The sequence below is a fragment of the Macrotis lagotis genome, chromosome 3 (assembly GCF_037893015.1).
Source record: "Macrotis lagotis isolate mMagLag1 chromosome 3, bilby.v1.9.chrom.fasta, whole genome shotgun sequence".
Classification (NCBI taxonomy): Eukaryota; Metazoa; Chordata; class Mammalia; order Peramelemorphia; family Peramelidae; genus Macrotis; species Macrotis lagotis.
The window spans coordinates 175,958,724-175,984,657 of record NC_133660.1 but is presented as its reverse complement, the minus strand read 5'-3'; the positions used below and the strand labels follow the sequence as shown (position 1 = coordinate 175,984,657).

The 25,934-nt window shown below is 33.8% G+C and overlaps 1 protein-coding gene across 5 annotated transcripts in view; it reads left to right on the top strand.

Moving 5' to 3' along the window:
* Window positions 1-25,934, top strand: part of UBE2K (ubiquitin conjugating enzyme E2 K) — a 94,466-nt gene that overhangs the window by 23,642 nt on the left and 44,890 nt on the right. For 2 of the 5 annotated variants that reach the window (XM_074229601.1, XM_074229602.1), the window contains exons 2-3: window positions 17,570-17,663; window positions 21,985-22,043. The exons of 1 other annotated variant lie outside the window; for it this stretch is intronic. In XM_074229601.1, coding sequence (XP_074085702.1) covers window positions 17,570-17,663; window positions 21,985-22,043 — 153 coding nt within the window. Of the gene's footprint in view, window positions 1-11,003; window positions 11,064-17,569; window positions 17,664-21,984; window positions 22,044-25,934 lie in introns of those variants that run through there. 2 more of the 5 variants (XM_074229603.1, XM_074229604.1) reach the window with 2 other exon arrangements.

Below are 25,934 nucleotides of genomic sequence, written 5' to 3'. Positions count from 1 at the left end.
CTATAAGTCATATCCCTCCACTAAATTGTAAGCTCTACTAGGACAGAAAGACTTTCTCATTTAAACAATGGTACGTGATGTCCCAAAAGTCTTAGTACAGTTTTAAGTTGTTGCACCCTGTATAAATTATCTATTTATAATTTATCTGTCTTCATTAGGCCTTCCCTGATTTCCTTTCTTACCACCTACCCATTTTTCCTATCCCAATTCTTTCTGTTTCATATTTGTTAAGTATTTTATTTTTCCCCAATTACATGTGAAAACAATTTTTAACATTATTATTATTTTTTTTAAGTTTTTTGCAGCTAGGTAATTGTTAAGTGTTTGAGACCGGATTTGAACCCAGGTACTCCTGACTCCAGGGCCAGTGTTTTATACAGTGCGCCACCTAGCTGCCCCTTTTTAACATTCATTTAAAATGAATGTGCCAAACTCTCTCCGTTTCTTTCTCTCTACCTCTCTCATTGAGAAGGCTAGCAATTCCATTTAGGTTATGCATATATATAGTCATGCTAAACATATTTCCATATTAGTCATGTTGTGAAAGAAAACATGCACAAAAATCCTCAAGAAATATAAAAATAGTAAAAAACTCTGCTACCAGTTATTTTTCTGGGGATGGAGAGCATTTTTTCATCATGTGTTCATCAGAGTTGTCTGGATCACTGGTATTGCTGAGAATAGTTTAGTCATTCACAGCTGATCATCTTACAATGTTGCTATTACTTTGTACTCAGTGTATTTAATTTTGCATCAAGTTATGTAATTCTTTCCAAGTTTTTCTAAGAGCATCCTGATCATCCTTTCTTATTATAGCTGAATAGTATTCTGACAATCACATTCCATAATTTGTTTAGCCACTACCCAACTGATGGGCATTCTTTCTTCTTTCCCCCAGAAAAGAACTGCTATAAATATTTTTGTACATATAGGTACAGTTTCTTTTTTGTTTTTTATATCTTTTTGGATGTTGTTTGTTCTTTCTTGAATGCTTGGCCATTTATCAGGGAGGTGATGCCATGACATGCAAGTGAATTGGATTTAAATGAGGGAGGACTGTAAAGACTCCAGTCTCACTTTTCCTCTGGAGACAACTGGAGGTGACCCTGGATGTAGTGGGAGAAGTGTTGACCTTTTTAAGCCAAGATCTTAAAACAGCTTGACTTAGGCAATGCTCATTCAGTGATTAAGGCTAGGAAAAAAGAAATCAGGCAAAGCAGGGCCACTTTTGCCTAGTCAAAAATACATCTGAGAGACCTCAGGTCTTCTGGTCAAAACTAAAATAATTGCTGTTTACATTCACTCTGACCTTATCACCAAACAGTGACCAATTGGGTCTTGACTTGGGACCTTATTGACCTATCAGTGAAAACCAGAGTCATTTGGGGTTGAAGGTATTAAGTTTTTTTTTTAGTTTTTTTTTTTTTTTTACAAGGCAAATGGGGTTAAGTGGCCTGCCCAAGGCCACACAAGCTAGGTAATTATTAAGTGTCTGAGGGTGGATTTGAACTCAGGTACTCCTGACTCCAGGGCTGGTGCTCTATCCACTGTACCACCTAGCTGCGCGAAGGTATTAAGTTTTTAAGAAAGAAATCTAGGGGCGGCTAGGTGGCGCAGTGGATAAAGCACCAGCCCTGGAGTCAGGAGTACCTGAGTTCAAATCCACCCTCAGACACTTAATAATTACCTAGCTGTGTGGCCTTGGGCAGGCCACTTAACCCCGTTTGCCTTGCAGAAAAAAACAACCTAAAAAAAAAAGAAAGAAATCTAGCCTGGATACATATCTAATAGTGGTACTGCTTGGTCTAAAGTACTCTACAGAATGTTTGAATCTGTTCACAACCTCATTAACTTATTTTTCCCCTATCCCCTCTAACATTTATCATTTCCCTTTTTTGTTCTAATAGTTACTCTAACAGGTATGAGATTAATAATTGTTTAAATTGCATTTTTCCAAGCAGTAGTGATTTTAGTCCATTTTTTTCCCAATGGTAATAGCTTGCTTTGATTACTGCATCTGAAAACCATTCATATCTTTGGCCATTTATTAATTGGAGAATGTCTCTATTTTCATAAATCTGATTCTGTTCTCTATATGTTTGAGAAATGAGGCCACTGTCAGAGAAACTTGATTCAAATTACTTGTTGCAGTTAATGATTGCTATCCTATTCCCCCTATACCCCATTTATTCTAATCTCTCTGTTCACCATATCCTTCCTCAAAAGTATTTTGCTTATGACAACTGCCTCCCCAGTGTGACCTCTCTTTAGTCAATCTCTTCTATTTTCCTCTTTCTCTTGTCTTTCCTTCCTACTTTTCTGGAGGTTAAGATAGATTTCTATACCCGATTGAGTGTATGTTTACACACTCCCTCTTTGTGCCAATTCTGATGAGCATAAGGTTCATTCACTCTTCTCCCTTCCTCTTCCATTTCCTCCTCCATTGTAAAAGCTTTTTCTTGCCTCATTTATGTGAGATAATTTACCCTATTCAACCCTGCCATTTCTCCCAATGCATTTCTCTCACCCCTTAATTTTATTTTTTAACGTATCATCCTGTTATATGCAACTCATATCTTGTGCCATCTGTTTATATGTATATACTCCTTTTAATTGTCCTAATAATGAGATAGTTCTTGTGAGTTACAAGTGTCATCTTCCCCTGTAGAATTGTAGACAGTTTAAATTTATCCCATTAAATTTAAGTCCTGATTTTTCTTTTCTATGTACCTTTTTATGCTTCTCTTGCCTTTTATATTTGAATGGCAAATTTTCTCTTCAGATCTGTTTTTTCCCATCAAGAATGCTTGTAAGTTCTCTGTTTTGTTGAGTTTTGTTGGGTAGGTGTTTCTTAGTTGCAATTCTTCCTTCTTTGACCTCAAATGTCAAATTCCAAGCCCTCTGATCCTTCAATGTGGAAGCTGCTAAATCATGTGTGATCCTGAGTGAGACTAAAGATACTTGAATTGTTTCTTTCTGGTTGCGTATACTGCTTTCTCTTTAACCTGAGAGCTCTGGAATTTTATTCCTGGGAGTTTTCATTTTGGGATCTTCTTATTCTGGAGGTGATCATTAGATTCTTTTCAATTTCTGTTTTGCTCTCTGGTTAAATGTCAGAGCTGTATTCCTTGATAGTTTCCTGAAAGATGTCTAGGTTCTTTTTCTGATCATAGCTTTCAGATATTTCAGTAATTTTAAAATTATCTCTACTGAATCTTTTTTCTAGGTCAGTTGTTTTTCCAAGGAAGTATTTCACATTGTCTTCTATTGTTTCATTCATTTGATTTTTATGGCTTCTTGATTTCTCAGAAAGTCATTAGCTTTCATTTGCTCAGTTCTAATTTTTTTTTTTTACTTTTGGTTTTTACAAGGCAATAGGGTTAAGTGACTTGCTCGAGGCCACATGACTAGGTAATTATTAAGTGTCTGAGGCTGGATTTGAACTCAGGTACTCCTAGTGTTCGTTCTCGTTCTCTCTCTCTCTCTCTCTCTCTCTCTCTCTCTCTCTCTCTCTCTCTCTCTCTTCATCTGCTACATGCAAGGATAGTTTCCAACAAGTTTTTGAGTTCTACATTTTCCCACCTAGTGCCACCTAGCCGCCCATCAATTTTAATTTTTAAGGAATTTTTCTTCAGTGAATTTTTGTGCTTTTCCATTTGGTCAATCCAACTTTTTTTTTTCCAGTTTTTGCTAGGCAATGGGGTTAAGTGGCTTGCCCAAGGCCACACAGCTAGGTAATTATTAAGTGTCTAAGGCCGGATTTGAACTCAGGTACTTCTGACTCCAAGGCCAGTACTCTATCCACTGCACCACCTAGCCGCCATTTCCCTTCCTTCACACCCCTATTGATAGTGGCAAACAATATGATATAAGTTGTACATGTAAAATCGTGTTTAACGTATTTATTAGTCTGTAAAAGAAGAACTAGAACTAGAATGAAAAAAAAATCACGAGTTTTTAAAAAATGAACATCGTATACTTTGTTCTGTATTCAGAATCTATAGTTTTTTATCTGAAATGTGGATGGCATTTTCCTTAACAGCTCTCTTAGGATTATCCTTGATCATTGAACACTGAGAGAATTTGTAACCATCATAGATGATCATATCACAATGTTGTTAATGTGCAGTGTTCTCTTTCTTCTGCTTACCTCACTCATCATCAATTCATACAGATCTTTTTAGGCTTCTCTAAAGACTGGCCACTCATTGTTTTTCTAAAACAATAATACTCCATAATTAGTCATATACCATAACTTGTCTTCTGAGTGTTCATCTTCCTTGTCACCACAGTGATCAGAAGATTTGGTTTGCTCATTTTCCCAGACTATTGCTTTACTTTTAACTCTTTGTTTTGGTGGGCCTCTATTCTAGGGTGGAGTGCAATCTATCCCAAACTTTTGGTGTTTTGTTCATACTTAAGTTTTTAGAGATTTTTCTAGGGATGTTTTTCAGTTTTTCCAAGGTGATAGGTGATCTAAGGAGGGGAGTGTTTGCTACTTTCTTGATCTGTATTCTGGTTTGTGATCAACCACAAGCACTTTTCTTGCTTGATGAGGGACCCCACTCCCTTGCAGCCACAAGGTGTAGTGTCCTAATGTGCCTTCTCCTTGGGCCTGCTATCTAGGATTGCTCCCCAGATCCAAGTATGGGTGGTGCAAAAGAGTCCTGCCTCCTGTGCCTGCAAACATCTTTGTAATCTTCTTTTCAGTTGTATGATCCCTTTACCATCTGGATGTAGCCTCTGCCACTGCTGATTCAGTGACTGCCAAGGTCTGCTCTTGGTTTGCTGGGTCCTGGTCTAGGCTGGTGCACAAACAGCGCCACACTCACCCAGGTGCAACAGATCTTTCCTGCCCCTCTTCTAAGTTGTTTTGGGCTGGAATATTGTTCCATTTTGTCCTTTTGTGGATTTTGCCTTTGTTTTATGGCATTAGTTAAAGGTGTTTGGAAAGATTTTGAGTAGAGCTCAGATGTTACTGCCTTTTCTCCACCATTTTGGTTCCACTTCTCTCCCATCCCAATTCTTTTTGCTTTTCCTTCCTGGATCTCACATAGAGATTTGTACTTGTGCTATGTTCTTTTTATGTTTTCTAATAAGTTAATTGAACTTGTGTCTTATCTCTTGTGAGATAAGATTTAGCACAATTGCTCTCTATTCCTTTTAAGCTCTAATATACTGTGTTGTATACTGATTTTTGGTTTAGTATATGTGATGTATTAGATGTTATTATGCCCATGTACATTTGGTTGATACTTGACAATGATGATTTTTTTAATTGAAAAAAAAATTTTTGTTTTTTGTAAGTAAATAGGGTTAAGTGGCTTGCCCAAGGTCACATAGCTAGATAATTATTAAGTGTCTGAGGCCAGGATTTTAACTCAGGTCCTTCAGGGCCAGTGCTCTATCCACTGCACCACTTAACTGCTCTTCCTTTTATGATAACAGTAATGCAATATAACAGTCACATACAGCAACTTGTTCAGCTATTCCTCAAATACTGAGCATTCCCTTAATTTCCAATTCTTTGCTGCCCCCCCCAAACTACAGTAAATATTTTTATAACTGTCTTTTCCCCTTTTTTATGATCTTTTTGGGATAGAGACCTGCTAGTGATATTGCTGGATCAAAGGATATATGGCACGGTTTTATTGTCCTTTGCGCATAGTTCCATATTGTTTTCCGGAAAGGCTGGCTCAGTTCACCACTCCATCAACTGTGCCTTAGTGTCCCAATTTTTTTTGTATCCTATCCCACACTGATCAATTACCTTTTTTTGGTCATCTTTACCAATATTATAAGTGTGATGTGGTACCTCAGAGTTGTTTTAATGTACATTTCTCTTATCCATAGTGATTTGGAGCATTTTTTTCATATTTCATAAATAACTTGATTTCTTCATCTGAAAATTACCAGTTTTTATCCTTTAGTCATTTATCAGTTTTGGAATGTCATAACTTTTTTTTTTTTTGCAAGGCAGTGGGGTAAAGTGACTTGCCCAGGTCACATAGCTAGGTAATTTTTCTTTTTTTAAAGTAATAAGGATGATTTTATTGTCTGGTACTTAGGAAATAACCCAAAATTCAATTTTCACAAGCAAGGAAAACTAGAAGACCTAGAGGAAGAAGGCAAATTGGACATCATTGGTATCACTGAGGTTTGGGGCATTCATATTCATGACTGGAATGTTGTTCTGGATTGGTATGAAAGGGCTGTACTACAGATTTTTTTAAAAGTGCACTCAGTGAAGAAATCAGAAACCAGAGAACATAGAGAAGATCACAAGAAACAAGTAATTTTGCCTTTAGCGTGTACTATGGTCCACCTAAATAGAAAGAAACAGATGAGGAATTCAAAAAGTAAATTAAAAATCTGACCCAGAGGCATGACATGGGGATTGTAATTATCCAGATATCTGGTAGAGATTTTACTCTTGCCAAAACCAGGAGTAGCTCATGGTTTTTTGCATTTTTTTAACTGAAACCAGGGTGATTAATTGTGAAAATACATAAGAGATTAGGATCAGAGACTAGAAAAGATTTGGGAATGATCCCCTTCAGCTTCCAGTATGAAGAGGAGTCTCAAATTGTTGAGCATCAACTCTTTCCTTCATCAGCTAGGTGATGTTTTTCTGCCAGGGGAAATCTGGAAATCAAAAGACAATAAGCAGGGAGCCTGTTGGTGAGCTGAAAATTCCTACATGGAGAAATGCTTACAGAGATGAACTGCAGCAGCACAAAGATGAGAGTTGACTGGACAGATAGTCATGGGACCAGCCTTTATTCCAGGAAGTGGGGGTCCTGGAATAAAGGTGGGTGTGACAGGCTCTCTGAAGTTAATGTGGTCAAATCTAAAAATGAGGGAGCATTTGACAACGTTACAAAAATTGACAATGCCAGCAAGATGTTCCAGGTACACCCTGACCCTGGGCACAGGGTCTTTTATTTCATAGCTCAGTTCACTTTCCGGATAGGTGCAGAAATAGTAATTATTTTCCTTCTTCATACAGCAAAGAAGGATCAGAGAAGGACCTGAGTCCTGGTTATTTTCTCTCCCCTGCAAGCCTGTGGTGGAGATCCCCAGTTTCCACTGAGGAATTTGTGTCACAGCCACCTCCCAATACTGTCTGCCTGAGCAGAAGGATTGCTCAGCGATTACAGAATGGTCAGCAGAGTTGGGATCTGCCTGCCAGGCTTTTCCAGCCCTCATACTCTTCAGATCCTTAGAAATCAGATCCTTAGAAATCATCAGACAGCGACAGGTTATTCGAGGATTCACTGTGAGGTCCACCCTGTACTTGTTGAAGACACCTGTCATCCCAGTGATGGGATGTTCCATTGGGAATGGGATGACACACTTGAACTTTTGGGAGAGCAAAAACTCACTACTTCCAAGCAGCTCTCTGAAATCCTGCAGCAGTTCAACAATGTGTTTATGCCTTGATTCTTGCAGCTCTCCCATGTTTTCATTAAGGGTTTGGACATGCTGAGACAGTCTGTCCTTGATGGTCTTTTGCTCTTTCCGATATTGAAGCTTTTCTTCCTCCAAGAACTTTTGCATTTTTTTATATAGTAGAATAATCATCTGACACCCATTCTCCATTCCTTTCCCCATCTGAGAAAGAAGTTTCTCTTTTTGTTCAAAATCCTTCTCCAAGTCACTCAGAATCTTCTGGAACTTCCCCCTATAGTTGTGAGCAGCTTTTTCTAAAGGATAGAGCATGTGAGTTCCATGCTCTGGTGTTTGGCTGCAGAGCACACAGAGTAAATGCCTGGTCCTCTTCACAAAAGAGCTTGACCACCTTCTGATGGATGGGACATTGGGGCTATCCTTCAGTCCTTTGCAGAAGGTAAGAGCTAAGCTGACTCCCAATGTCAGTCAGCTTTTCCAGACTCACATTGAGTTCTGGGAATTGTCTGATCTGGCAAAGTTGCCTGCATTCAGGACAAGAAAAATCCATGGCTTCAACTCTCCAGCTCCTGGAGAGACATGGTCTGCAAAAGCTGTGCCCACAATCAATGGTAACTGGTTGAGAAAAGTACATCCTACAGATTCTGCAGGTGAGTTCTCTCTGCAGTTTCTTGGAATGCCATATAAGCAGCCATTTTTACTCTCTGAAGGAGGTGACCAATGTGTCTTTTCCTCTTCCTACTCCTGGACTTTTCCTTTCCTCTGTGGCTATGGAATCCAATTCTCCAAGTAAATGTCAAATACCCTATTTCTAGAGCTTCTTTTGTGCAGGAACTGAGCTGAAGAGCCTTTCAGTTGGACTGAAGGAATTTAGCTAGGTAATTCTTAAGTGTCTGAGGTCATATTTGAACTCAGGTCCTCCTGACTCTAGGGCTGGTGCTCTATCCACTGCACCAACTAATTGCCCCAATTTATAATCTCATAAATTTGATTCAGTTATCTCTCTATATATTTTATAAGTGAATTCCTCATCAGAAACACTAGCTGTGAAAATTGTTTCTCAGCTTTTTGCATGCCTTTAATCTTGGCTACGTTGGTTTTATTTGTACAAAATCTTTTTAAAAATTCATCCATTTTACATTTATAATATTCTTGATTTCTGATCATAAACTTCTCCTGTCTCTCTATGTGTGTGTGTGTGTGTGTGTGTGTGTATATCTGATAGATAATTTCTGTTCTATTAATATGTCTATGGTATCACCCTTTTTCTTTAAATTCTGTACCCATTTCAGACTTATTTTGCTATGGGGTGTGAAATGTAGGTCTATGCTGAGTTTTTGCCATGCTATTTTCCAGTTTTTCCACGAGTTTTTGTTGAATAGTGAGTTCTTATCATAGAAACTAGTAGTCATTTACAACTGTATCTTTTTTTTTTTTGCAAGGCAAATGGTGTTAAGTGGCTTGCCCAAGGCCACACAGCTAGACATTATTAAGTGTCTGAGACCAGATTTGAACCCAGGTACTTCTGACTCCAGGGCCAGTGCTTTATCCACTGCACCACCTAGCCGCCCCTGTACAACTGTATCTTTTGAACCAATCTAATCCATTGATCTATTACTGTATTTCTTATCCACTACCAGATGGTTTTGATGACTGCCTTTTATAATATAGTTTTAGATCTGATACAGCTAGGTCATCACCTTCCTTTGAATTTTTTTTTAACTATTCTCTTGACATTCTTGATTTTTTTTGTTGCTCCAGATGAATTTTTTCCCTTTTTCTAACTCTTTAAAATAAGATTTTTGAGGGTTTGATTGTTATGGCTTTGAATAAGTAATTGAATTTGGTTAGAATTGTTATTTTATATTAACTGGGCCTAACCATGAGCATTGACAATTTTCCAGTTGTTTGGATCTGACTTTATTTGTATGAAAAGTATTTTATAATTGTATTTATATACTTTCTGGGTTGTCTTGGGATGTAGATTCCCAAGAATTTTATGTTGTTCTACAACATAAAATGAAATTTTATATTTCTTAATCTTAGGTTTTATTATTTATGTATAAAAATGCTCATGATTTAAGTGGGTTTATTTGGTTTATTTTATATCCTGCTACTTTGCTAAAGTTGTTAATTGTTTCAAGTAATTTTTTTTAGTTGATTTTCTAGGTTTCTTTAAGAATACCATCATGCGATGCAAAGAGTGAAAATTTTTGTTTCCTCCTTGCCTATTCTAGTTACATCACTTTCTTTTTCTTCTCTTATTTCTAAAGCTAACATTTGTAATAAAATATTGAATAATAGTGGTGATAATGGGCATCCTTGTTTCAACCTTGATCCTGTTGGAAATACTGTAAGTTTATCCCCATTATATATAAAATGCTTGCTGATGGTTTTAGATACTGCTTATCATTTTAAGAAAAACTCCATTTATATCTCTAGAGTTTTGATAGGAATGGGTGTTGTATTTTGTCAAAGCTTCTTTTGGTATCTCTTGAGATAATCATATGATTTTTTGCTAATTTTGTTCATTGATGTGGTCAATTATGTTGATTGTTTTCCTAATATTGAATTACCCCTGCTTACCTGATATAAATCCTACCTGATCCTGATGTATTATTCTAGTAATACCTTGTTGTAATAATCCCTTTGCTAAAATTTTATTTAAAATATTTGCATCACTATTCATTAGGGAGATTGGTTTATAATTTTCTTTTATTGACTAACTGCTTTAGGTAGGGGCAGCCATATTGTTCTCATAGAAGGAATTTGGCAAAACTTCTCATCTATTTTAAAATAGTTTATATAGCATTAGAATTAATTATTCCTTAAATGTTTGGTGGAATTCACTTGTAAATCCATTTGACCCTGAAGATTTTTTTCTTATAGAGTTTATTGATAGTTTCTTTATTTTTTCTGAAATTGGTTTAAGTATTTTATTTCCTTTGCTATTAATCTGGGCAACTTATATTTTTGTAAATATTCATCCATTTCACTTAGATTGTCACATTTGGCATATGGTTGGATAAAAATAACTGAATTAATACTTTAATTTCCTTCTAATTGGTGGTGAGTTTATCCTTTTTATTTTTGAAACTGGTAATTTGGTATACTTTATTTTTTATAATCAGATTCACTATCAGATTTATCTATTTTATTGGGTTTTTTATATTAATTTAATGATTTTCTTTCAACTTTTATTAATCCCTCCTTTGATTTTTCAGAATTTCTAATTTGGTATTGGGGATTTTTTTATTTATTCTTTTTCTAGCTTTTTTAGTTGTATGCCCAATTCATTGATTTCCTTTTTCTCTATTTTATTCATATAAACATTTAGAGATGTAAAGTTTCTCCTAAAACTGCTTTGACTATATCCCACAAGTTTTGCTATGATGTCTCATCATTATCATTATTTTGAATGAAATTATTTATTATTTCTATGATTTGTTGTTTGTTCCACTCATTCTTTAAAATTAGGTTATTTAGTTTCCAATTAAATTTTCTTTACATGACCCTTTATTACATATAATTTTTAATTGCATCATGATCTGGAAAGGATGTATTTAATTTAATATTTTTGTCTTTCTGCATTTAATGGTAAAGTTTTGATGCCCTGGTTTTTGTGTAGGTACTGTGTACTGCAGAGAAAAAAGGTATATTCCTTTCTATCCCCATTCAATTTTCTCCAGAAGTCTATATCTAAGTTTTTCTTTCTTTCTTTTTTCTCTTTCTTTCTTTCTTTCTTTCTTTCTTTCTTTCTTTCTTTCTTTCTTTCTTTCTTTCTTTCTTTCTTTCTTTTTCTTTTGGCTTTTGCAAGGCAGTGGGTTAAGTGACTTGCCCAAAGTCTTAAAGCTAGGTAATTATTAAGTGTCTGAGGCAAGGATTTTAACTCAGGTCCTTCTGACTCCAGGGCTGGTGCCTTTTCTCAAATTCTATTCACCTTCTTAACTTCCTTGTTTATTTTATTATTAAATTTATCTAAATTTATTTTCCCCTTAACTATTTGTCTGCTTACTATTTTTTCTTATATTATCAGTGGTGACATCTTGGTGGTACAATGGATAGAGCACTGACCTCGGAGTCAGGAGGATGAGAGTTCAAATCCAGATTCAGACATTTGACTCTTATTAACTGTATGACCATGGGCAAGTTGTCACTTAACCCTGATTTCCTCACATCCAGGGCCATCTCCAGTTGTCCTGATTCATATCAGGCCAGTGAGGCTGGTGTCTTAGCAAAGTTTCATCCCCACTCTCAAATTCTATGCTTGTTATGGCATCATATTCCTGATGTCATGGTCTTCAAAAATGAAGGACAAACATTATTATTGTTATTCTTTTAATGGCATCTTAGTTATATTGAACATTTATAACCTATAAGAAATTCAGTATCATTTAAAATTTTTTATTAATATTCCTATTTTCTGGGGCAGCTAGGTAGCACAGTGGATATAGCACCGGCCCTGGAGTCAGGAGGACCTGAGTTCAAATTCGGCCTCAGATACTTAATAATTACCTAGCTGTGTGATCTTGAGCAAATCACTTAAGCCCACAACCTTGCAGAAATAGACCTAAAATATTTTTTAAAATCTTATTTTCTACAGCTTTATTGATTTTTGAGTAATAAAAGTGTCTTTCATATCCTGGGTCTTTGGAAACTTAATTTCTCCACGATTCTATTGCAATATTAATTGACTTTTTATCTGTTATGTTCAGCTATTGGTGATAATTTCTTAAATTTTTTTATATCTCTTGTTGAAAATTGTCACCAAGAATTTATCACCTAGACAAAAATGAAAGAACTCTTTCTTCTAAGGATTTCATTCATTTGGTGGAAAGACCAGATGTACATTTAAATTAATACAAAATAATTTTGGTTGGAAAGGAAGGAAGTTCTAGGTGGAGGTGGAAAGGCAGTATATAAGGAGGAATCAGAAAAAGCAAGTTAGGGTTTTGAAAAAAGCTAAGGTATTGCTAGAATGTGGAGATAAGGCAGTATATTTTGGGGCATTTACTTTGAATTTTGAGAAGAACTGCAAGACCAATTTGAACTGAGGTATGTGAAGCAAAGCAATAGATGCCTGGAATAAATGCCTGGAAAGATTTTGGAAGCAAATTGTGAAGGGCTTTAAATGTCAAATCCAGGAGTTTGTGTTTATCCTAGAGCAGGGTTTCTTAGTCTGGGTTCTATGAACTGAAATTATTTAATTTTTTTTTTATTAATTTAAGGCAATGGGGTTAAGTGATTTGCCCAAGGTCACACAGCTAGGTAATTATTGAATGTCTGATTTGAACTCAGGTTGTCCTCCCTCCAGGGAGGACCACTGCACCACCTCCCTGCCCCTGAAATTAATAAACTATGTAATTTTTAAATTCTTTCTACTTAGGAATTTTAAAACATTCTGAAAAAGGTTCAACTAAGTCTTTACTAGACTTCAAAAGAGGTATTGTTCAGGGGAATGATATACTGAAATCTCTGCTTTAGGATTATCTCAGTCAACAACTATTTAGTGTATTATGTTTCAGATAATAACACTTGGTGCTAAAAACACGAAGACCAAAAATTGAAATAATCCCTGCTTTCTAGAGGCTTATATTTGTAATACTGTTACTTTACTTTTATTGAGCACTTTGAATAGACTTTGGAGATACAAAAATAAACACTGAAGCAGTCTTTAACCTCATAGAGTATGTATACAGTTAAAAAAAATGTCGAGTTAGAAATCATTAAGCTCCTGTTATGTGTCATTCTGATGGGAGAGAGTGAAAAAATAAGGAGAAGGGAGGATAATTAAGCAGAAAAATTTGGACTGCAAAATTTTGTATTACCATGATAAAGAAAAATTCGTGATTCAAAGACTGAAGCTTACAGAAGCCAATAGATTCAAATTAGAGACTCTAAATGTTTTACTAGCCTCTTTGTTTATTTTGTGTTGGGAAATGAACAAAGGAATGATCTGTATAAAGTCTATTATTATTCCCAAAGTCCTATTTTAACATTTTTTTTATTGTGGAATTTTGTTATAATGAATATGTTGTTAAAAGTTAAACTGCAATAACAAACCATGATTCTGGAAGACCTAAATGAATCTTGCTTCACTTTACTATTCATGTTTTGTTGTGAGGATCTTTTTTTTTGTTATTCATTTTGTAGGGAAAGAACATGCTTAGTAATTGGAAAAAATAATTAAAAAAAAAGAAAAGTAAAAGTTGTGTTCTTAGTTCATAGAACCTGAAAATGGAAATGAAGTCCTGTAAAGTAATAATAAATAAAAAAAATGTACTGAATTTATTGGGAGAAAACTTTCATGTATGTATACTTCCACGTTCATTTCTGTCTTGGTAGTAACCAGATCTTGGTTTGTATTCTGTGTTTATTTTTCCTCTCAGAATGAAGGATGATTGGGTGTTTGAAATTAAATTGGAGAGAGTGAAAATTGCTTTCTTGGTGAAAAATTGGCTAATGTATAGGAAGGATCAACTCTCAAGCTTTCTTATTCTCTGCCTATTTTGTAGAGTACTGATCTACAAACTATTCATATAGCAGGGAAATAATTTTGTTGTGCTGAAAGTTCTTTGTTAATGGTAGTCTTCAATGTAGTGGTATTTTGTTCATCTAATTGCAACTACTTTGTATCTGGATATTAGTGGTTTAGTTCAATGGATGGCATATAGGCATTTAATAAATATTTATAGATTATTATTCTGGTTCCTATTTTTATAGATCATTTTCTAAAGCACATGTCTGCACTGTGATATTTTATATTTTTATATAATTTTATATTCTCAATATTTTATAAACCAGAAGACTGTTTACAAGCCAGCATTTATAATGCCATAAAATCTAGTAGCTAGCTGAAGCTAACTGGAACACAACTAGAGTTATATCATTATTATTATGGGATTGTTATTTACTGTTCCTAATATTCAACTTTAGTCTTTATTGAACTGTTAAAAATTATTTTTTATTGGTATAAATCACTACCCTTATACTTTCAAGTTTTAGGAACTTTAGCAACAGCTGCACAGATGTTTTCATTTTGGATTAAATCAGTATGTAATCAGCTATAATTTTTGACTCCCCCTTTCATCTTTTGACTTCAACTATTTTAACTTTCTGAGTAACAGATATTTCCTGTTGTGGTTTCTAATAAGGATTTCTCGATTCTACTTGTTAAATTTCTAAATTTTATAATGATTTTGAAAGGGTACCTGAAAAAAATATGGAAAAATAGAAGGAAATAGTCCACTGCAAGCTTCATTTTACCTAAATTCTCAAATTAAGATCATCATGACTATTCACTTAAGCACTTATGTTTACCATTTACTATGCTAGACAGGGGAGTTAATGAAGACAAAAGCTAAGTGGTCCATATCTACTTGGAGTTCTGGGAAAACAATAGATAAACATTTAAGTAATAAATAAATAAAAAGTATTTTTTTTATTTATCAGGAAAACTGTCATTTTGGGAGGGGACAATCAGGAAAGGCATTGATCTTCTTAGAGGAGGTGGAACTAGGATTCTTTAGAGCAGAAATTATGAGGGAGTACATTCCATTCTTGAGGTAATGGCCTTGGCAAGGATGTGGAGACCAGGAAATAGGATGTTTTTTGTGTAGAACAGAAAGCCGGTTAATTTGATTGGAGCATTTAGAGCTGATGAAGTGGAGTTATGCATAGTAAGACTAGAAATGGTTAAGACACAGATTAGAGAGCAGTTTGAATCACAAATTTCTGTTTTTGGGGCAGCTAGGTGGCATAATGAATGGATAGAGCACCAGCCCTGGAGTCAGGAGGACCTGACTTCAAATCTGCCCTCAGACACTTAATAATTGCCTAGCTGTGCGACCCTGGGCAAGTCACATAAAAACCCTATTGCCTTAAATATATAATTTTAAAAATATATTAAAAATATTTTCCTGTAGTCAGTAGGGAAACACTGGAACTTTTTGAGCAGGAAAGTAACATGGTCAGACCTGTACTTTGGGAATATTTGGAGGGTGGATTGGAGAAAGGAGAGACTTGAGAAGGATGAAGAATTAGAAGGCTTGCTATGGTCTAGGTAAGAAGCGATTAGATCTTAAATAGGCATAGGATACAGGAGGTATCAAAGTAGAATTTGTAAGACTGAAGAGTCAGGCTCCTCTATGAAGTTGTGAAACTGGGCTGCTAGGATAGTGGTGCTTTGTGTGGACATAGGGAAATGAAGAGTAATAAGTTTTGATGACAGATAAATACTTTTTTTTTGAATGTTGTTTGAATTTAAGATGCTCATAGTACATCTTTCAGAATTAGAGCTATATTGATCTGGGAGAAAACTATTTAAGATATCAAATACATGGGCACATAATAAGGCAATTAGGTAGCATAATAGAATTCTGGACATGAGTATGAAAGACCTGAGTTCATATGATATCAGATACCTTAACTAGCTGTGTGATCCTGGAGGAGGTCATTTTTTGAGTAGTCTTTAACTTCTCTTTGCCTCAGTTACCTTATTATGTAAAATAGGACTAATTGCAACACATAACCAAGGCTTTGCTAAATTTTCCATGTAATTCAAATGCTAGCTAGTTTAAGAGAAGAAGAGAAGTGGGGCAGCTAGGTGGCTCAGTGGATAGAGCACTGGCCCTGGAGTCAGGAGTACTTGAGTTCAAATCTGACCTCAGACACTTAAGAATTGTGGCTTTGGGCAAGCCACTTAACCCCATCGCTTTGCAGAGAGAGAGAGAGAGAGTAGAGAGGGTAGAGAAAAAAGATAAGAGGATCTTTGGTATGTACCCTATGGGAATAAGCTAGAGATGATATTAACACAAGAAGAATAAAAAGGGGTCATCCCAGTTTGAAGATCCCAATTTAGAGAAGGTAAAATGAGAGAACATTTCTATGAAAAGCCAGGGTGGAAAGAGAGCATCCAGAAGGAGGAAAGATGAGTGTCTCATTGAGGTCAAGAAGAATGAGAAAGGGCCATCAGATTTGGCCCATCAGATTTGAGAGATCATTGGTATTTTTTGGTTGTTAGGTAGACGGCCAGACTATATGAGATTAAGAAGTGATTGAGACAGATAAAGGGTGTATAGTGATTTTTTACTAAAAAGTTTTTTCTTCTGAAGAATAAATATAGTATAGTAGTTTAAGGGAGATGGCACCTCAAATAAAATATGTTTTTGTGGGAATACTGGAAGGGGGAAAGGGGAAGGTTTTAAGTGTACCAGATTAGGAAGATCATAAGATTATTTATTTTAACATCCTCATTTTATATATGGAGAAATGGAGTCTTAGAGAAGTTAATTGACTTGCCTAGATTCATATGTATGGCTATCATGTGTCCAAAGTTGGTGTTAGTTGAAACCTCAGAATTGTTTTTATATATTTCTCTTAGTGACTTTGAGTGTGGTCTTTCATATGATTCTTGACAATTTTTCATTTGAGTAGTTTTTGATGTTGACTTTTGATCCTCCATATCCATTGTGCTCCTTGGCTTTTATATTTGTACTACTTCAAGGTTTATCTTGGACATCAGATCCATTTAGCATAGATAGTTGATGCAAAGATTTTTTTCCTGCTCTCCACAATTTTCTCCTAGCTGCATTGATTTTGTGCATATGATTTTGCAGTTTTGTCTTTTGTGATCTCCTTTGTGTAATTAGGAAGATAGTTTCTATTCATTTTCCTCTTATAATGATTTAAGAAAAAAATATGCAACCTTTTTATATGTTTAAGTATCCTTTCAAGTGTGCCCAGCAAAAGTTACCTTAAAGGGAAACCCTCTCCCACAATGATTCATTGTGTTCTTTCTTCCTTTCCTTCTCTAGGTTAGATTGTTTGTACTCCCAATCCATCCCCCTTTTCCTGTGGAATGGAATTCTGTCTTAAATTCATTTTCAACATTTGGACCTACTCTCCCCCTTCCCGGTGTTGGTGGGCTGAGTTCTTCTACCACTCACCCGTACTCCACTGTTTAAATATACTAAGAAACTAAATCACATTTTACTTGCATAAATTCTATGCTTTTGAAAAAGATGGTAAAACTTCAATAAGAATTTTAATTAGCAGAATTTTTTTTAAATTTAGAAAAAGCTTTAAAATTAAAGCTATGACATTTAAAAATCATTTATTTGTTGCTTATTTAACTAATTTTTTTCTGTTTATTTTTAAGACGAGCAAAAATCAAATTAAAGTAGATCTTGTAGATGAAAACTTTACAGAATTAAGAGGAGAAATAGCGGGACCGCCGGACACACCTTATGAAGGCAAGTAATATATTTTTGCATAACATATTTTACAAAGTAGAATTTGTGTTGATAAAACTATATATATACATTGACTTCTAAAAATATCTTTTCAAAATTAGATTTTGTTTGCTTGAATCGATGCTAATTTAACTGTTTAATATAATTTGATTTTAGTTTGAATGCTATTTATCTAGGCTAGATTTTTTTTCTTCCTCTTCAACTAGATACATTTTTTATATTTAAGTATATAAGATTTAGTGGTTATATTTTTAATGTAGAAAAGCAAGATTTAGCAGACCTCTGATTATTTTGTGTAAGATTATATAAGATTATATATGTGTCCCTATCTTATAAAAGTATAGACATTATTATTAGCCACTTGTCAACTGTGATGTGTACTGCATTAACTTTTTTTATTTACATCATTTTCATTTAAGCCAATTTTGACATTTAGCAAGTTTTTTTATTCTTTTGTATACAGTCTAATCTGGAAGGAGATGTCTATTGAAAATGAAACATTTTTCTTTGCTACAGAGAAGTTATGAATGAGAAGTTTAAATAGAGAAAAGATATATCTTTGTATTCAAATTATTCCTTATGGTTTATTTGCCGCATGTTTATTTCTAATCTGAACTGTAGAATTGAGGACATGATATTTAGACTTTGATGGTAAAAGATTTTAATGATCAAGATTAATTGTGATGAATTCTTTCTGGAATATTAGACATCCATGTTCAAATTTTATTCATTCATTCATTTATTTTTTTCACATTCAAATTTTATTAATAAATTTAGTGTTTCAAAAGATCTGCGATTGTGGTGGTTTGGATACTTCCTTCTAAACAGACCACAGCCCATAACAGATATTTTGATGAGGTGCTATGGCAAAAATATTCCTTACCTGAAGATCATCTTGTAACTATGCTACTTGCAGAATCACAGAATTTGGAGCTAGGAAAGACCTTAATTATCTTTTATTCTAATCCCTAAATTTTATAAATGACAAAATAGACCTGAGAGGTTATGGCTAATCTAAGATCATGCAGATGTTAAGTTAATTTAGCAGAACCGTGATTAGAACCTACCTCCTCTAATTGCAGATCTAATGCTTTCTTCAGGCTACAGTGCTGCTATCCTTTGAACCTTTTCTCAGTTTAGACTCTGTTGTTGCTTGGACTCTGTTGCTTTCTTATTAGAACCCTTTGCTATTTAATAGGCCTTACCCAGAGTTCCTTTCTGTTAAATTAGTCTTCAGGAATTTAGGGTCAAAGAGATGAGTGGTATACAGAAACTTAAAAAAATTTTTTTTATTCATTTTAATTTAAAATTTTTTTCCAATTGCATATATTTATAGTTTTTTAATGTTCATTTTTGTAAGATTTTGAGTTTCATATTTCTCTACCTTTCTCTCCTTATGATAGTGAGTAATCTGATAATGTTTATACATATAAAGTTATCATAAAAATTTAAAACTTCACATGATTTAAAAGAAATTTATTGTTTTGAATTTTTATTTATGATATCACACTCAGATCCTCAATGCAAAACCTTCTTTATCCATACATTGCTCAATAAATATGTCAGATTGAATCCAGATTATCAAATGTTGAAAATGTAAACATGTCTGTTTATGAATATTATTATAATTATGGCCTTTTTATAGAGTGATATAATCATACTTAAAAGCTTTCAGAATTATGTAAAGACCAGCAAACTGCCTTCTGTGGGAGTGGGGGGGAGGGAAGCAAGATTGGGGCAAAAAATTGTAAAACTGAAAATAAATAAAACCCTTCTAAACTTAAAAAAAATTAGATTTTGAACAACACAACATTAAAAAGATTCAAGATAAAACCATGGGGAAAAAAGAGCTTTCAGAAAAGCTAATATTATACAAAACTACTTAGCAGTTTGTTTAGAAGTCTGTAGCATATGCTTATTAACTTATGTACTGAAGATGTTTATTTATGAAGCTGTCTACTGAAGAATTCATGATAAATTCTCAATGTCAAACATCATCATGTGGTATAAACCATTAAATTTGATATAATTCTTGCTAGATCCAACTTCACTGGCAATCTTTAGTATTTATATACATAGTATCTTGCAGTTGCCTTGAATTATGATTGATCTAGATTAGACATATATTAGGCAGGGCAGGTCCTAATTTCAATTATGAGGTCAAATATTGTGTTCATTATCTTGAATAACACCTTTTTTATTTGGATACATTTTTACCTCTAAGATTACTGAATTATAAAGTACCATACTTTTTCTTATTACTGATTTTGGAAATAGGTATCTTTTAAAAACTAATCTGTAAAGACAAGGAGAAAGTGAAATGGGAGGAAATGGAGCACTCATTTAGCAACATGCTTCAAATAAGATTAATTTTTGAATTGATGAGATATTTGCAGTCACACTGGCTGTAGTTTAGATGAACTTGAATAATGTTTCATTTTTTATCCCAAAACTGATAAAATAAAAATTTTGATTTTTTTTCAGATTCTAAATAAAATAGAGTTAATAAATATAGAATCTTCATGACAAGTTTAACATGTATAAAATATTTACAATGTGTTTTAAGTTTTGTAATATCTACTTTGGAGGGCCATTATTTTTGAAGGGCTGATTTAGGTCGGTATTAATTATGGGAATTGTCAGATGAGATAGTGGATTATGGCAAACTATCTCTTAGTAACTAGAATAGCATGGAAGTTTCTGTCTATTTATAAATATCATAAAAGCTAGACTGCTAATGATTTCTTACATATCTTTTGAATTTCATAATCCTGTAATCAGGAACTGTTTCTTCTCCAATTTGATTTTATATAAGGGTTGTATCATTGTTCTTTTAAAATTTTGGATAGTAGTTTTGCTTTTTAAAAACAGTGACAACATGTCTCCATTAATATAGTTAGAGCTTTGCCCAATTTGAATTTTTTTTTAAAACAATAGGACAGTAGAATTGTATTAAAAATGATGATTTTTTAAGACCTCAAGGGTACAAGGCTTGTCTTAAACATTCGTTTTATGGGAGATGGAGAGAGGAAGCACTTGAATTTAATCAAATGATAATAGAATCTTTGAAATAAGAAAAAAAGGCATTAATCTGTTTAAAAAATCTCTTATAGGCAGATTTAGTTTTCCTAGGTTTTTTTAATATGCATGTTTTTCCATATTTATTAAATTTCTTTGAATCCCTTCTTAATTGTAACTTTTACCACTATTTTGTTATTTTTTCTTCATGATATTTTACCCATACAAACACACAGTCATAGGTGAGTTCTGTTAGCTCATATGTGTTTTGACTCTTGAAGGGACAGCATCAAAAAATTCAGAGGAAAAAGCAGAAATAGTCCAGAAAAAATTATAAAGAAAACAGTTTTCCTTTCCTATTCCCTTACTCAATGATCCAACATAATGAAAGCATAAATGATTGAATATAGTATAGACCACTGCTTTGGATGGTTCTTATAAGTCTATGTTCATGGTTTTGAGGAAACCTAATGTTTATCTTAGTACATCGTTTTAAATTTTTCTAGTCTTGGTTTATGAATAGTAATTGATAAAGACATCTTAAGAGTTGTTGAGGATTCCTCTAATTCAGTACGGGAGAGGGAGTACACTATAAAAATCAGAGTGTGAGTTATCTATCCCATGTATTATGGATACTTGTCTTCTGTTGTATACTTAGAGGGGGTCATTATTCTTGAGACAGTAGATCAGTAGAGAGGAGGTTATTTTCATAGGGTACTGATGAAAAACACTTTTGCAGAACTTTCTTTTTTAATCATTTCACTTAATTTTATTTTGCATTGTACAGATTTTAATTAAAATAATTGATGGTTGAATTCAAATTAAGTGCAAATGTTCAATTTGAGTGTTAGCTACTACTTTTCTTTCTTTACCTTTCAGTTTTTTCTATTTTTATTCTTCATTTAGCACAGTTATCAAATGATGCAGGAGAAATAAAAGGGATAAAATTTAGAACAATCACTTTTCCCAATGACAACTCTAGTAGTTGGTCAATTGAAACAGTTGGCTTCAGGGTGGGAGGGGTTGATGGTAATTTAGTATAAATATGTTCATGTTGTTTTAGTCTTGACTATGTTAGTTAATAGATCAACTCTATGCCTTCTATATTGAATGGTATGGGTGGTGTCTGCTTTGAATTATAATCAAATTAGTCTCACCTTTTTTTTAGAAAAGCATTCTTTTTTGAACTTTTGGGTTTATTTTTATTCAAATTGACTTATGATCAAAAAGTTATTTGATTTTAAGAATTTATGGAATTTTATTTGGTTTAATATTGCTAACTTCTTAATTTTTTTTTTTTTAGGAGGAAGATATCAACTAGAGATAAAAATACCAGAAACATATCCATTTAATCCCCCTAAGGTATTGTAAACATATTTTTGTGCATGCCCTTTTAAGTTATTTTAGATTTTTTTGGCCCAGTAAGTTAACATATATTTCAGCAATTATTACTATTCTAGTTCCAGAACTATTTGCCATATGTAAAGTCTGAATGTGCAGAGGATTTTAGAAATTGATGAAGGTAGAATTAAAAGCACTAAACTTGCTAGAAGGCAACAGAAGTGCTGGCTCAGCTTCTTGATGTGGAATGGGCAATATACCCAAAAACCTGAGGAAATTATTAAGGAGTTCTAATTTTCTTTGGAGATACTGATTTAATATAGATCAGGAGGTGGTATTAAACTAAAGGTTTATGGTTTTGATGTTGCTAACTTCTTTTCTCTTGATGCTCTCAATTTAATTGAAGCTTTTACCTCTCTTGTGAACAATTACAATATTCTCCAGCTTCTGGTCCTTTTTCTTGCTAATTCATTCTCTATATCACAACTAGGTTAATTGTCCTAAACTGCAAGACTGTAATTTTCCAGTTGAAAAAACTTCAACATTTTTTGACTTTTTTTTAAAACTTATTTTATAATAATTTCTCACCAGATAAATCAAGCTCTTTCTTCATTTGGCCCCAATCTCTTTTTCATTCCCTTTCAATGGAATTGTGTCTTCTGCCTTTCAAATTCATAACCATCCTTGAAAGTCTTACTAAAATTCTGCCTCTTCCATAGTATTTTAACCTGATTCTCCCATCACAGTCCCCCCGCCCCTTATCATCCTTCTTTCCTTTCTTCACATTGGAAGTTACCATTACCATTTCCTCCTTTCAATTATTTTAATGTACTTTGATCCTCTTATGACTCCTTCTTTCATTTGTTTTATGTTTATATACAATTCTTCTCTCAATATTTTATATGCTGAGGTCCTTCAGGACAGGGGCTATGATTTCACCTTGGTAACCTCTGGAAGGACTAGAATTATGCCTTTCTTATTTTAGGCTGAATGAATAAATTTCATCATTTCTTTTATAATAGTAATTAATGTTAGTATTTGTAAAGTAGCTTTAGGTTACCTTTGGGGCTGCCTCACTGGTAGGAATATCGAATATAAAATATCTTCTTGCCTTTATTTTCTAGACAATGTATAGGAATAATTTTTAAAATTTTTAATTTTATTAATTTTATTTTAAATATTAAATATGCACACATATATTTTATTAAGGCACTTTCAGGATTCTGGGTATGTAGTAAGTGTCAAAGACAAGAAATGAAAGTATGCCCATAAGGTTGGGGCTGAAAAATATTTTCTTTTTTTCTTTTTTGAAAAATAACACTTTTTTGGGGCAGCTAGGTGGTGCAGTAGACAAAACACCAGCCCTGGAGTCAGCAGTACCTGGGTTCAAATCCGGTCTCAGACACTTAATAATTACCTAGCTGTGTGGCCTTGGGCAAGCCACTTAACCCCATTTGCCTTGCAAAAAGCCTAAAAGAAATAAAAAAAGAAAAGTGACATTTTTTTCTCTAATTACAGGTAAAGACAATTTTTACCATTTACTTTTTAAAATTTTGAATTCCAAATTCTTGGCCTTCCTCTTTGCTGAGACAGTATATAATTTCATACAAGTTATCCATATGTAGTCATGCAAAACACATTTCTATATTAATCATGTTATGAAGGAAGGACAAAAAACCCCCACCAGAAAAAAGTGAAAAATACTATGTTTTGATCTGCATTGATCTTCACACTCACATGCCTATCAGTTCTTTGGCTGGATGTGGATAGCATTTTTCAACACAAGCCTTTTGGAATTGTCTTGCATCATTTGTTGGAGAGAATAGCTAAGTCATTCATAGTTGATCATTGTACAGTATTGCTCTTATTATGTACAATGTTCTTCTTATTCTGCTTACTTTACTTTGCATCATTTCATAGAAACTTCCTCATTTTTTAGAAACAGCCCCCCCATATCATTTCTTATAGCAACAAATATTGTCTCACAATCATATATGCCTTGCTTGTTAAACTATTCTCCAATTAATGATCATCCCTCCAATTTTCAATTCTTCACTACCACCACAAAGAGCTGCTTTAAATATTTTTGTACACATATAAGTCCTTTTCCTTTCCCTTTTTTTTTAAATCTCTTAGGGATACAGACCCTAATAGTGGTATTTTGGGGTCAAAATGAATGCAGTTTTGTCGCCCTATGGCCATATCCCAAATTGCTCTCTGCAATAATTGGATCAGAACTCCACCCAAAGTGCATTAGTGTCCCAATTTTTCTTCATCCCCTCAAACATTGATAATTTTCTTTTCCTGTCATACTTTCCAAAGATAGTTGTATTTTCTCTAATTTACATTTCTCTAATCAGTAATGATTTAGAACATTTTTTCAAATGGCTGTAGATAGATTTTATTTCTTCCTCTGAAAACTGACTCTTCCTATGCTTTGTCCATTTATCAATTGATAAATAACTTGTATTCATATAAATTATACTCAGTTCTCCTTATATTTGAGAAATGATGCCTTCATCAGAGACATATTTTTAAAAAGATTTTATTTACTTTGAGTTTTACAATTTTTCCCATAATCTTACTTCCCTCCCCCCACCCCCCACAGAAGGCAATTTATCAGTATTTACATTGTTTCCATGGTATATATTGATCCAAATTGAATGTGAAGAGAGAGAAATCATATCCTTAAGGAAGAAACATAAAGTATAAGAGACAGCAAGATCAGACAATAAGATATCAGTTTTTTCCCCTAAATTTAAGGTAATATTCCTTGGTCTTTGTTCAAACTCCACAGTTGTTTCTCTGGATTCAGATGGTATTCTCCATTTTAGACAGCCCCAAATTGTCCCTGATTGTTGCACTGATGGAATGAGCAAGTCCATCAAGGTTGATCATAGCCCCTATGTTGCTGTTAGGGTGTAGAGTGTTTTTCTGGTTCTGCTCAGATCACTCAGCATCAGTTCATGCAAATCCCTCCAGGCTTCCCCATCAGAGACATTTGTTAGAAAGTTTGAAAGATGGCTTATGAATATCTTAAATATTAGGGCTTGTTTTAAAAAAAGTGGAAAAACATTCCCAATAAAAATATATTTAACTAATGCTGTTTTCTTTCTTCTGATGTTTCTATCACTACCTTCTTATTCCCTCTGTCTCTCAGAGCCCTTCATTATAACAAATAAGTGTAGATAAGCAAAATAACTTCTTTCATTTTCCTTTGCCTAAAGTGGAGAACAAGCATTTCATTAAGTGGATACTATCTGCTGGGCATTGTGCTAAGGGATTTACAAATACTACTCATTTGATTTTTTAAAATTTATGTCTTGTTCTCTATCTCTGTTTCTTTGTCTTTTGCTTGATGCTTCTAACCTCTGGTATTGTCATTTGGTGATCATTAACTCTTTTAAAATTATTTTCTCTTATAATGTTGAATTTGCATAAATCCCCTGGTTCTGCTTATTCCAGTCTGCAGATTTTTCTGAAACTTGTTTCTTTCATCATTTTTTGTTTATGTTATTTTTTCAGCTATTCTTATTGGGCAGTTCCAAATTTGCTACATCAAAAATTGATGTGATATAAGTATTTTTGTATAGGTACAATTTTCCTCATTTCTTTGATTTCTTTGGTGTAAATCTTAGTAGTCATGTTGCTTGATGAGAGGCATAGTGGAGTTTAGAAAATTTTGAGATCCAATTCAAATGATTTCTAAAATTTTTACTTTTTCTTTCTTTTTACTCCTCCCCACCCCTTCCTTTAAAGAAAAAAAAAACGAAAAAAAAACCTTATATCAAATATGTAGAATAAAGCAAAACAAATTCCACCTCTGACCATGCCAAAAAATATATTTTTCCTTCTGTGATTCCAGTATAATATTTCTGTCAAGGGGTAACATGCTTCATTATCCATCATCCT